Source organism: Tachysurus vachellii, chromosome 8 (genome assembly GCF_030014155.1).
Source record: "Tachysurus vachellii isolate PV-2020 chromosome 8, HZAU_Pvac_v1, whole genome shotgun sequence".
NCBI lineage: Eukaryota > Metazoa > Chordata > Actinopteri > Siluriformes > Bagridae > Tachysurus > Tachysurus vachellii.
This window is the reverse complement of record NC_083467.1, coordinates 12022316-12036065: the sequence shown is the minus strand read 5'-3', so window position 1 is coordinate 12036065 and position 13750 is coordinate 12022316. Positions and strand designations below refer to the sequence as shown.

The window sequence follows — 13750 nt, the reverse complement described above, 5'->3', positions numbered from 1 at the left end:
GCAAGAAGTGGGTCTTGCGGTGAACTCATTTGTGCAGTGGAGCCAACAGGGAACTGAGCTCCCATAACAATAGCAGCTGCCAAATCCAACGTCTGGTGTCCGGCTGCAAGCTGAACCTGATGGAGGATAACGTTTTTTTTTATTTGAACACTAAATGGGGTGGGGTGTAGGTGGGTGTTATACTTACACATAGTACTTGTGTGCACACGAACACACACACACTATGGTACAACCGTTCACATAGCATACATGCAGAACATACACAAACAATGTAGGTCCTGGCTGGGGTGAAATGCTCAAACTTGAAAAGCATTCAGCACATACATTCATGCAGCTTTTAATACTAATGTCAATTCAGAGTCAAATATGAAAAGGTTTTTACTTCCAAAAAAAAAGTTTAAAAAAAAACAACAACTGCCCCAGGACACTGTGCTTGACCAATGCCAGTCACAGCTCAGCTGCAGGAGACCAGAGTCACACAAATGAAAGTCTACAACCAGACGGAGGATTAACACCCACTTTATTCTATATCTTCACAAAGGCATCCCAATTAAAGTAGTGCAGCAGATGCCTATTATAATTGCCGCCTCTTTTTTAAATGTGTAGAGAGTGGCTGTAATTTTACAGCCATATATTTGACCAGCTCCCCAATTAGAAAAAAAACCCTCCCAGTTCCCCCAGGGCCTATGGGGCGCCCTCAGTCACACTAGGCACCAAAAAGCCACACAGCACTGCACATCTGCTTTAGGAATAAACTTTCATAGGAACCTGCACACCCCTAAATTAGAGCCACACCACTCATAAAAAAACAGCACATCACAGAAGATGTGGACCGCTATGACCTTAGGCAGGAAAGTCACAGATCTGCTCATAGCTCCTACTTCACACAAAGCAAAGAGCAACCACCTTCCAGTACAGCTAGACTCTAAGACAAGAATGTGACTGAAGGTGAACTTGCATTAAACACTTCTATATCATTCAGTTCAGACCAATATAAAGGTCTGTCTAATGTTATATAAGCAAAGTTCTTATGCATTATAAAATAAAAATGGATGCAAATTCCAGTTAGCATGACTCTTCTGGTGGCCTGAACAGTCTTTACAACCATGATTGTTTCTTACCAGCCTTATGCAACTCAAATGATGCCTGACATGTTTATTTAAAAGACCTACAGGGAGGCATTCTGAGTGGTTCATTTGTTGTCTTTGCTAAATCTACAGTTTGGAAGCAAAACTTTGTTTAAAAATAAATAAATAAATAAATAAAATGAAATCACAACTCACAACATTGATTCTGTTTTTGTGTGTTATATTTTTTGTTTAATTTTCTAATAGTAGCACACTATTTACTGTCCTTACATATTTTTCTGTGGAAATGAAAATAAAAATTTATGTCAATGCTGCAAAATATACCAGAGGACTCAGTATCTAAATTCTGGATAGAGAGCAGCAATTAACATCAGAGGCCAGGTGTTCAAAGCCATCTCACTGAAATCTCACTGGATGTGTTTTCTGTGTGTTAATAACCGAAAATATGTGGAGTAATTATCTTCCTATAGGCATCACCTATGGTGATTAGTCCTGAAGGGTTTAATAGCTTGTTGCATTGTTACTACTCAATATCCACTTTCTCCGTGGCTAATGCGCAACACCTGTTGAGCACCAAAGAACTGGAGCTACAAAACAGACATGCTATGCTTGGCAATATCAGTTTTGCTTTGTTTCAGAAAGTAGATTCAAAAGTAATAGATTCAAAAAGTAATAGGTCCTTATATCATTAGAATCAGACATGGCATTGTTATAAGAAATTGAAAAAATTCTCAGGAGGTTTTGCTATTAATTATAGCATTCTGCTATTAACACCAATGGAAAACATAAAGCCAAGTCAGCTTTATTGGAAGATTAGTATCAGTGTAATTACTGCAACTGATTGGGCTGATTAATTATTCAGTGCAGTAGTGTGAGAGCGATGCACATGATAAAGGGGGGTGAAACAGAGAAGAAAGGAGAAAAAAGAATTGAGAGCTCTCAAAAGAGTTCACATGTACACTTTTTCTCCCCAGTGACCCGATTTCCAAGCCCCAGACTGACACCGAGGCTGAGCCGAAAGAGAGCGCTGTCTATCTCCCCTATGTCAGACGCCAGCATCGACCTGCAGACCATGATCCGCACCTCGCCCAACTCTCTAGTGGCCTACATCAATAACTCCCGGTCCAGCTCCAATGCCAGTAGCTCTTATGGGCACCTCTCAGTCGGGGCTATCAGGTACAGAAAGGCCTACTGTTATGTTTGGTTGTAGATCTTTCACATGTAGGTCTGATCACTGCCATGTACAAATCTTAATTCCAGTTTCTCTTTTCCTTTACAATCTGATTAGTCCATCATTTACATTCCATCACCCTATCGCTCCTGTGGCATACCAGCAGTTGTTGTCCCAGCACAGAGGGCTTAGTGCATTTGGACACACACCTCCCTTAATCCAACCCTCTCCCTCCTTCATCAACCGGCAACAACCCATCGGAACTGCCACAGCCCACAGCACCAGCTGCAGCAACCCCAGCACAGACACCAGCCAAGTGAGTAAGCTTCTGAACACACCAGGAAATCTATGAACTTCTGTTATTCAGGCATGTACATGTGCATGGAGCAATTTAATAAACTGCTTATATACATTTTCTTGTTATTCTACAAATACTTGTATGCACTGTCATCTTTCCTTATGATGACAAAATCCTAAGTGTTGCTTCCACCTCCTCTATCAATCCCATGTAAACATTAAGACTGCCTAGAATGTAAACTTCCTCCAACTCTCTGACCCACTCTCATATCCAGACACCCACTAAATCCATTTTTATTCCATTTCATTTTCAAAACTATAAAATTCTTGCGTGCACACACACATGCACACACACACACACACACACACACACACACACACACACAGTGATGAAAAACACATTTCCCTTGCTTTTCAACAAAACCCTGTCAGTTATTGAGTTATGGAAAACATTGGCCTACACTTTACTCTAGTGGTTGGGTGGGATTTGGAAGATATTCCCCAACCCCCACTCTTTTTCTTCTTTCCCCATGAAGGAACTTTGTGCTCTGAGAGCACTGTGTGTCATGTTAAGAAATTCATCAGGAGATAAAACTCTGCAGCCTCACCCTCTGTAGGTTATAAGAGAATTTATAATCTCATGAATACACTTCAATCTTACGAGGGTGCTCTAAATGGTTTAGAATCTAATTGAGTTGTTTTTGAAACATGGGATGTTTAACATGGCGTGTCTGCAGACCTAAAATATTTATGTTATTGGCAGTAACTGCACTGCCATCATGATACCGACATTCGGTTTACATTTGTTTTTTATGGTCCGTTCTCTTCATTTCTCTAATGTTTGTACTACCAGAATGCAGGAGGAGACCCAGCAGTCAGCAGTACAGTCAATCCCATAACCAAGAGGTCAAAGATGAAGACAGAAGTGGATGGGACATGCCCTATCTCCCCTTGTTCTCAGGTATAAAGGTCAAACATTCAAGTTGGTTAGTCTTTTTTTTGGTAGGGGGGTAACCTGTCTGGCATTTTATTTACTTATCAATCTATTTATTCTCACAGCATTTATGTGGATGATAAATTCCACCTGTGACACAACAATCGCTTACCTATTTTATCCATTATATCTAGGCTGTAAACTGTGCAAGAAAGAGTTCATACTGGCAAATCTGCTAAATATTCCTAATCTGACACAGTTCATATACTCTTTTTATGCTCCTTTTTGTGTTTCATTTTAACCCCATTGTTGTGCTGTGGTGGTATGATGTTTACTGATGCTGACAAATATAGTAGGAGAGATTTTGGTGCCATCATAGCAGCATCTACCCTTAAGAACTTGTTTGGGTTACTTTTAACCTCACACATGGCTACCCTTTACTTTCCGTCATTTGCTACTAAATAAACCCTTTGGGTTTTGACTCCCTATCAGACAAAATGAGTGAGCAGACAGGAATATTGGATGTGGCTGTAAAGCATTCTACCCGCTCACCACATTAGAGAAGGCTTGGCCCATTTAAGTTTAATACCAGAATCATTAGATCTCAGAACCATTCTAAACATTCCCAGACTATGAGAGGAAAGTACCCTGCAAAACAACTCCAGAAAGATGGTAGAGAGTCAAAATAGTTTTTACTAAACAACTAGTGTATCAACACAAGTACAACATTTATAGTACAACTATGAACAAAAAGATAATGTTATAAAACAGTTAGCACATCAGCACTTTGTTTTCCTACAGTCTGACTATGTATATGACCTTTTTTACAGGATCATGTGGAACTGAGAGAGGAACTGGATAAGGATGAGTGCAAGCAAGAGCCTGAGGCAGTGTATGAAACCAACTGCCATTGGGAGGGCTGCTCTAAAGAATATGACACACAGGAGCAGTTGGTGCATGTAAGTAACACTGCTGTTCTCAAGCATATGTCAAAATGGTATGACTTTATGAGTCAAAATTACCCAAAATGATAATTTAATATTAGCAGATGTTTAGTTACAACTCAGTGCAGGGTCTGTGTGTATAATTAGAAAACTGAAAAAAACTATTGCAAGAAGAAATAATAGTTAACAATTAGAACTGAAATAGCTTAATAGGCCAGCCTGTTTTTTATAAGAAGCCAATTCATGCTCCTGTTATTGTTCACTTCCTGTCGTTCTCACAAGTGGAGTTAACGAGCATCCAAATGCACACAGAGGTGCAACCAGTTGTGCTGGAATCTTCTCGTCTCACCAATGCCCCTTTTCCACCAAAAAGAACCGGGTGCTGGTTCAGAGCTAGTGCTGGTTCAAAGTTGGTTCCACTGGCGATCCTTCTAATAACCAGTTTGCCTTTCCATGGACTAGAGAGCATCACAGAGCCAATTGTTACGTCACTGTATACGTGTCATTTTTCCCAGCAGTTAGTGCAGCAGCAGCAAACATATACACAACATCAACAATGGCGGATGTTGCTTTACTGTTAATGCTCATGGCTTTGTGAACCTACATTAACACCCAAACGCAGCAAATCCAACGTGTACATGCAGCTCCATGTAATATATAGCTGCCTACTATCATGTGTGCTGATAATTGATTATATTGGGGTAAAGTAAAAGTGTATTAAACATTAGTGCACTTAAGGTACTTTATCAAATGCGCTAACAGTAGCCCCACCCCCAGCCCCTGACGCAAGCGGTTCTTTAGTCTAGACCAGCAACGTTTTGGTGCTACTTAAGAACCACTTTTCCTGGTTCAGAGCCGGTGCTTTGAGTCGAAAAAGAAAGAACTGGTTCTAAATTAGGCTCTGGCTCCGAACAAGCAGTCAAACTGCCTTGGTGGAAAAGGGGCACAAGATACTTAAACACACCCACTGAAACACACTCAGGGTCTCAGTCTCTGTTATCCCCCCTGGACGTTGACCTTGCTTGGGGCCCAGCACTAAATCTGTCGACATGCCGGCAGCTCTGATGCGGCTCCCCCAGACATGGCACCTCAGACAAGCCACCCTGTAATTAACAACTTGTTCTCAACACCATGACAGAAACACTCACAACCAATCAGACTCACCAGGACTAAACCCTCTGAGCCTGGGTAGATCCTCACAAAGAGTGGTGGCTCAGCAGGGTTTCAGGGGTCAATGGTGGTGGCCTCTGGTGGTCCTCCCATTTCAGGCTACCTATATAGAACAGGTCTGAACCAGTCTAAATGTTTGTATTTTAGCATATATCAAAACTTCAAAAGAACTCATTTCTACAGAAATGAAGGCATATTGTGATAATGTTTCACATAGTGTAAGAAAAGTTGGTAATGCAAATTAAAAGATTATTATTATTAGAAAAAAAAGAGGAGCAAGAAGGAGTCTTATTTTTGAACATTGTGTTAAGAGACAAGAGAAAGAAGTCATTCAACTCTTCCCACACTACTTGTCCCCTTTGACCCTTAAGGCTTTAATATGTGGTTTCCATATAAACAAATTACACACCTTGAGAAAGAAAAATATGGCATGGTGTTTAGTTTTATTTGTTGCAAGTATTCATTCTTCATAGCTCTAAATTATGGTTTATGTTCAGCATGAAGAGCATAAGCCTGAAAATGGATGTGTATTTCTAGCCACATGCACATTACCCTGATTAAAAAAAAACAGAAAGAATGTATTGTACTGATTTTCAGCTATTGTATAAAAATAGTTTCAAAGAGAATACAGAGAATTACAATCCATTAGTTTGACATATCCAGCATGAAACTTAATCATATTAGTATAGTTCATTTGAGTGAAAACTGTTTTTAAAAGGTTGAATCTTTTTGGAAGAGTTCAGTATTATTTGTAATATGAAACTGGGGATTTCTGTGCCCTCTGGTGTGTAGAATGCTTTTCATGACCAGTTCTGCCACCATAAAGGATTTCAGCTCTCTTTTCCATGAATAAGTACAGTTTCCATCACACATGTTTGAATGTGATGAAATGAAAGTCCTGTGACCCTCTTGATAGCTGGAATTTTTTTCAAAGCATAAGATGAATTACAAGTTGAATCACCATTGTCACTGCAGTGAAACAGAGTGTATTAAGAGTGAACTATATCTCTAACACACTTCTCTCCTTACAGCACATCAATAATGACCATATCCATGGGGAGAAGAAGGAGTTTGTGTGTCGCTGGGTGGAATGTTCAAGAGAGCAGAAGCCTTTTAAAGCCCAGTACATGCTGGTAGTCCATATGCGGCGGCATACAGGAGAGAAACCTCACAAATGCACAGTAAGTAAGAAAGAATCAGGTTCAGTGATTCTCTGTGCAAACTCCAACAGTATGTCAATACATGCAATTCTAGAAATTAGTCATAATTATTAAGTAAAAATTATTATAATGTAATAATGTTATTTCAAATAAAATAACACAATACAGTACAATGAGTGCAATAATAATGTAATACAGTGCAACATGTATGACTTGATTGTATTTGCTTGATCATGTATTTGCTTGAAAATCTTGAATTATATATTAGTTTCCAATCTCCATGCACATTTAAATGGGCAAAGATCTTGTTTGAATCTAAGCTTAAGAAATTAAGTTTGAGATTAGTTTAACAATGATACTACTAAGGCCTAGAGTCTAGGAATCAGACAATTTTTTGACCTAGTTGCAGGGGTTCCTTTATGATTTGCCCATCAATTACTTACACAGAGCAGTATATACACAGTGAAAAAACAGTCAGATCTGTTTTGATGATGATACTGATACAAATTCACTATCCTCTTTCCAGTTTGAAGGATGCTCCAAAGCATATTCTCGTCTAGAGAACCTGAAAACACATCTGAGGTCACATACAGGAGAGAAGCCTTATGTATGTGAACATGAAGGCTGCAACAAGGCTTTCTCTAATGCTTCAGACCGAGCCAAGCACCAAAACCGCACACACTCAAATGAGGTAGTGCTACTGAAATTTGTACTCTATATTTCCTCCTAGGACAAGAAAAACAAGCAAGATTGATTGCTTTATTCATCAAAAATATTGAAAATTAATACAAAATTTTTTATCTTATGTTCCCCAAGAAACCATATGTTTGCAAGATCCCTGGTTGCACTAAGCGTTACACAGACCCTAGCTCGCTCCGAAAGCATGTGAAGACGGTTCATGGTCCTGAAGCACATGTCACAAAGAAGCAACGTGGTGATGCTCCTACAAAACCCTTACCACCTAAAGGAAGTGGGGAAAATGAGGCCACCAGTAAGCATACTGGAAGAGGATCAGAGGAGTTAGCTGAAGCCAGCAGTACCAGCAAAGGTGTGGAGGATGGCCTACAAGTCAAGTCCATTAAGACTGAGAACACAATGGTAAGAAAGTAATTTGTTCTAATAAATTACTGTACTAATCTGAATACATATTTAACAATGGTAGAGTATTTAGCAGCACACTCAATTAACACCCGATACAGTATTATTATACATACTAATGATTTTCCTTTTAATATTATTTTTGCTTTATTAACACTTACTTGGTTGACTCTTGAATATCTGCCATGCTTTAAATCATATGGACAGACTTTCCTCAGGTGAGTGTAATATATATATATATATATATATATATATATATATATATATATATATATATATATATATATATATGTGTGTGTGTGTGTTTTTCAATGTGAAACATTCATTTTAATTCATTCATTTTACGCATAAGTTATTTTTATGTTCCTGCATGTATTTTCTATATACCACCTTATATGCTGCAGATATATGTTACAGACTGTATTTTAACACTGTTTTCCACAACCCACATTTCTGTTTCTTACATAGAACCATTCATCTCATCTCACCATATTCTTTTCTGTTCCATCATTGCCCAGGGCGCTGCCAGTTTCCTCTGTAGTGCAATGATAAAAGTGATCTAATTAATATTCAGAGACTAGGACTGCTGTATGTTTACTGAACAAAAAGCATCACACTGTGATCAAGAAGCACTTTCTAGTTTAGACTTGGTCAGAACTCATTTACATCATTGAAGCTTAAAGTTATTCATGCATGTTATATTACCATTTTGTCAGAAGAGATTTTTTTCTTTTTCCCTTTTAAATGTTGTTAGTGTAATTATTTACAGGTTAAAATTATTACAATTTTTAACAGATATAAAATGATTAATATTCCACCCATTTTAGATGTATCAGACCAGCCCTGGTGGTCAGTCATCGTGTAGCAGTGACCGGTCACCGCTAGGTAGCACCACCAACAATGACAGTGGAGTAGATATGGCCATGCATAGTGGAGGCAGTTTGGGGGACCTGTACGCTCTGGATGATCCCCCTGTGGTAGATTCCACGGGTTCTCCAGGAACTTCATCAGGAGTAGGTCTCCAGATGCGCAAGAACAGGGGAGTTCTTTTACATCTTGATCATATAAAAAAGGAGAAATTAAAGACGATGAGAGACTCCTGCTCCTGGACAAATTCAACTCCTCAAGTCCGAAACACCAAGCTGCCTCCTATACCATCTCTCGGTGAGTATGATAGAATACATTACATTTGAAATGTGACACAGGTAAAGACTGAAAAGACTGAAGACTGTGAAGGCTTAAGAGAAGCTCTCATTACTCTGCTTTCCCCCCTTTCAGGTTCTCTGCTGGAAAGTTCAAGTACAGGCTCTCAAAGTGTTGGCACACCATTGCAACACATTGGAGATTTACCCTTGTGTGAAATGACAGTACTGAATCAGATGAAGGAACGTAGAGATAGCACCACAAGCACTGTGAGCTCAGCCTACACACTTAGCCGCAGATCCTCAGGCATCTCACCTTGCTACTCCAGCAGGCGCTCCAGTGAAGCCTCACAATTTGGGGGACGCAACCACAACATCAGCTCAGCAGACTCTTACGATCCTATCTCTACTGACCTCTCACGCCGATCTAGTGAAGCCAGCCAGTGTGGTGGAGGTACTTTGCCAAGCCTTCTCAGCCTCACCCCAGCCCAGCATTATCGCTTAAAAGCAAAATATGCAGCAGCCACTGGGGGTGCGCCGCCTACACCCCTGCCCAATATGGATCGCATGAGTCTTAGAACTAGGATGGCCTTGTACAATGACTCTCAGGATAATACAGCTCATTTATTCCAAGCCCGGACTGTAGCTACCTCAAGGCGCTGCAGCGATATGAGTTACGGAGTTCCTGGTATGATGCCTCATGAAATCCCAAGTAATATGCCTAGAAGAGCTAGTGACCCTGTTCATCGGACAGCTGTGGATCCTCTCTCTTTGCCACGTGTTCAGCGCTACAACAGCATGAGCAGCATGAACCCTTCTCGTGTGCCTCAGGGTGATCTTTATGGCGTTAACCTGCAAAACAACACATTTTCTGATGGCAGCCTGCATCGTCATGCCTTTAACCCAAGGCCCCCAAGCATCTCAGAAAATGTTGTCATGGAAAACATGGCTATGGATGAAGCTGACCAAACAGAAGAGGATATGGTGCTTCCAGATGATGTAGTGCAATACCTCAGGTCCCAGCATGCTGCCTCATCTCAGGATACTGGTATGGCCTACAATGGTGGTCAGCCACAGGTTTTCAAAAGCAATCTTACCTCCCAACAATACCAGCAACTCTGTGGGCAACGACGCATGGCCTTGGTTGATGGTAACATGAATCACATAGATCAAATAATGCCCTCCTGCCAAATCAGCCCAGGTTCCCAACAGTCTTTTCCAGCCTCTGATAGTGTAAATAAGAATCACATGCCTGTACAGTGGAATGAAGTCAGCTCAGGTACAGTGGACAATGCAGCAAGATTTCCAAAGCAGCAGGTTCTCAGGGGCAACTTGGCAGTGGTCCAGCAAAAGCAGAACACTGGCCCTTACCAAGGCTTTGGGTCAAATCAGCAGTCTGCACCACTCAACCAGAATTTGGCTGTTCCACAGCAGGGTTACTCACAGAGGAACACTCAGAGGACAAATCCCATTCAGCACTATAGGCAGTCATACATCAACCCCTGTCAGAACCTTAATGAGCAAACCAAGCCACGCCCTGGTTATAAACAGGAAATTAACCGCAATCTCTCATTAGGTAACACCTACCAGGGTCCAGTACACAATAGCATGGCTCTGCAAAATCAAGAAATGCAGAATTACAAGTCTGGCTACTCACGCCAGGAAAACCAGCGGAATTATATGCCATTGCCCCAAACAACTAATCAAAATGTCAGCAGAGTTTTTCAGCCTAGGCCTCTACCTGAACCAAAACTTTCAAACAGGCTTCACACAGGTTCAGGTTTGCCCCATCGTGCTGGTTATTCTATGTCCAGTACGACCTCTGATTTCAACTCCTCTGAGGCCAGCCCAAAGAGACCTTCTGGAAGTACTCATATATCCAGTGGAGATAGCACTGTGTACTATTCGTGTGAGGTCAAAATGTTAGACAGAAATGGAGACTATAACTCCCCAATGTCTCCTTCTGCCAGTCAAGCTGATTATACTTCAGTGGCTTCGATGACATCTCCTGGAATCAACCAAGTTACCAGCACAGTGGACTCTACTCAATCTACTGAACATACTCAGATAGACTTTGATACCATGTTGGATGATGGAGATCATTCCAGCCTGATGTCTGGCACACTGAGCCCTGGACTCTTGCAGAGTCTTTCACAGAATTCCTCACGACTCACTACTCCACGCAACTCCGTCACACTGGCCTCTGTGCCAGCAGGTATCAGCAACATGGCCATCGGTGATATGAGCTCTATGTTAACTGCCCTTGCAGAAGAAAGTAAATTCCTAAACCTGATGGCTTGAGGATTAATGCGTTACAGCTCTTGAACACTGAGAAAGACATTTAACAGACTGTGTTAAGTGATATTTCTGCCTTTTGTATACATTGTATGAATGACACTATAGATATATGTGACACAGCAGACACTTAAGTCCAATGCCGAACAAAATATGTACATATATTTTTAATGAGATAAAAGCACTGATATATTACAGTGAAATTTAAAGAAGTTTAGGTCGGCATAACAAAAAGCCTGCAGTACAATTGGAATGAAATGCAAAGATCTTAACATGGCATATATCAAAGTCACAAAGCCATATGTTTCACTTATAATGAATCATTTATAAGCTGTCCAGGGTAATGTGGTCTCAAGCCAGCTTTGGATATATCAATATTCCCCTTCCTTAACAGTGCACTTAGGGGTTCACTAAGTGCCTTCACACAAAAAGAAACACATTCAACAAGTATTAATGTCCTATCCAATTGTATGTAATCTTGTATTGAGTTACAGTGTTACATATTTGTGTTTTATTTCTTTTTTACTTTTTTTAAATAGTTAATGTATGTTATGTACATTAAATTTTGTTAATTACTCACTAGCATCACAAAGTAACTTTTTTTTTTTTGAATGACAATATTGGGCAAGGGTATCTAAAAATGTCATGTTAGACAAAATAAATAAATAAATAAATAAATAGATGCAGCTACACTCTGTAATAATCTAAATAAACAAATAAATAATAGGCATACTTGATTTCCACCACTAACACTGCCTAAGTGACTAATTCAGTAGCTGGATTTTAAGCATTTCCTTTTGAATGCTTGGCAGCATTGTGTAAGTAAATAGTTTTTAGCTTTCAGCAGTTAATGGTTCTACCAGGATCAGTGAAGTTGGAATGAAAAAATCCAGTCAAATCAAGTCTTGTTATGGAGATTGACACAAATTACACCAGAGACTCAGTAATCCATGGATGTCAATTCAACCCTTTATAATAATACAGGAAGTGACTCCCTTTTGTGGCTTGTTATTAAGCATGACTTTATTACAGTAACCGATTACTAAAAGATTAAAAGTAAGGAGGAAGGATAAACTAACCAGTGACCTCTGTTTTAGATTTGTATCTACGTTATAGCGACTCCCAGTGTTCAAACTAAGAATTTCTTAAATTAACTTTATGTCAAAAATGGCGGCAGGCCTGTTGACCCCTGGTATAGTCGTAGTCCATCCAGTGGTTTATCATGGAGTACGAGGATATCGAACGAGGATATTGTTATGTTGATTTTATTGATATTACACCATGACGCTGCTAAACTGTAATGTTGGGAAGGTGGTATCTTGGTGTTTAAGGTATTAGCCTACTGATCAGAGTTCAAAACCCAGGGCCACCAAGCTGTCACTCCTGGGCCCCTTAGCAAATCTGTAACCCTTGATTTCTCAGCTCTATAAATGAGAAAAATTTCATACAGGCATCTCCACAGGTAAGAGAAATGTCCTTGTCTTTGCAAAATTCTGATTTATTGTCTCATATTTAGCCTTTCATTTTTGTACTTAATATATTTTGTGTATAGAAATAAGCAAAACCACACACACACACACACACAAACATACATATATATATATATATATATATATATATATATATATATATATATATATATATATATATATGTGTGTGTGTGTGTGTGTGTGTGTGTGTGTGTGTGTGTGTGTGTATATATATATATATATATATATATATATATATATATATATATATATGCGCTAAGACATTAAAGATAAACACAAAAGCTATGTTGTTACCTTCAGGCATCTATATCTTATGCTATAGGTTATCTGAATATAATAAGTTATGTTAATGACAGCACTATAAGAAAAAGGCTGGATTAGTATAGATCTCATGGAAGGGTCTTTTCAAAAAGAATCAGGCATAACAACACAAACTGATAACTTAGAATTGAAGTACATTGTAGTTTCTTTTTATAGAAGTAAATTATTACAGAAGTTGGTGAGGACAGCATGTTTGGCCCTAATAACTAAGAACAGAATTGAAGGATGGGCATAAAATGGACTCTGAAGTCAGTTTTATAGTCAGTGGCATGGAATCTTAAACCTTATTATATAGGCTAAACCAGTACTATGTACGACAGAATACAACTTACAATATTTATGTACATCCATTTTAAATATGCACTTTAGATTTCCATCAAAACAATAGATAAAGAATGTTATATACCATAAGGAAGTATGATTTGTATAGTGTTTTAGATGAATGTATAAATAAGTTGCTGTATATCATATGTTTGTATTCAAATCATTGTCAATGCTGTGAACCCTCTGAAAACCCAGGGTACATTAAAAAAAATCAAAAATACATATAGAGTAATTTCTATAGTACGCATAAATAGCTTATTAACAGTGGCATGACTCACGTACAGAGTGAAAATTCTACACCTGGAGGGCAAGAAAA

The 13750-nt window shown here is 39.2% G+C and overlaps 1 protein-coding gene across 1 annotated transcript in view; it reads left to right on the top strand.

The window, feature by feature from the left end:
• The window catches only part of gli2a (GLI family zinc finger 2a), a 55134-nt gene extending 43256 nt beyond the window's left edge, over window positions 1–11878 (top strand). Inside the window, exons 6-14 of the mRNA XM_060876284.1 lie at window positions 2063–2264; window positions 2377–2575; window positions 3410–3517; window positions 4321–4449; window positions 6636–6785; window positions 7291–7455; window positions 7581–7862; window positions 8690–9026; window positions 9141–11878. Of these exons, the coding sequence (XP_060732267.1) occupies window positions 2063–2264; window positions 2377–2575; window positions 3410–3517; window positions 4321–4449; window positions 6636–6785; window positions 7291–7455; window positions 7581–7862; window positions 8690–9026; window positions 9141–11305 (3737 nt within the window). The 3' untranslated portion in view covers window positions 11306–11878. The remainder of the gene's footprint in view (window positions 1–2062; window positions 2265–2376; window positions 2576–3409; window positions 3518–4320; window positions 4450–6635; window positions 6786–7290; window positions 7456–7580; window positions 7863–8689; window positions 9027–9140) is intronic.
• The last annotated feature ends 1872 nt before the right edge of the window (window positions 11879–13750 follow it).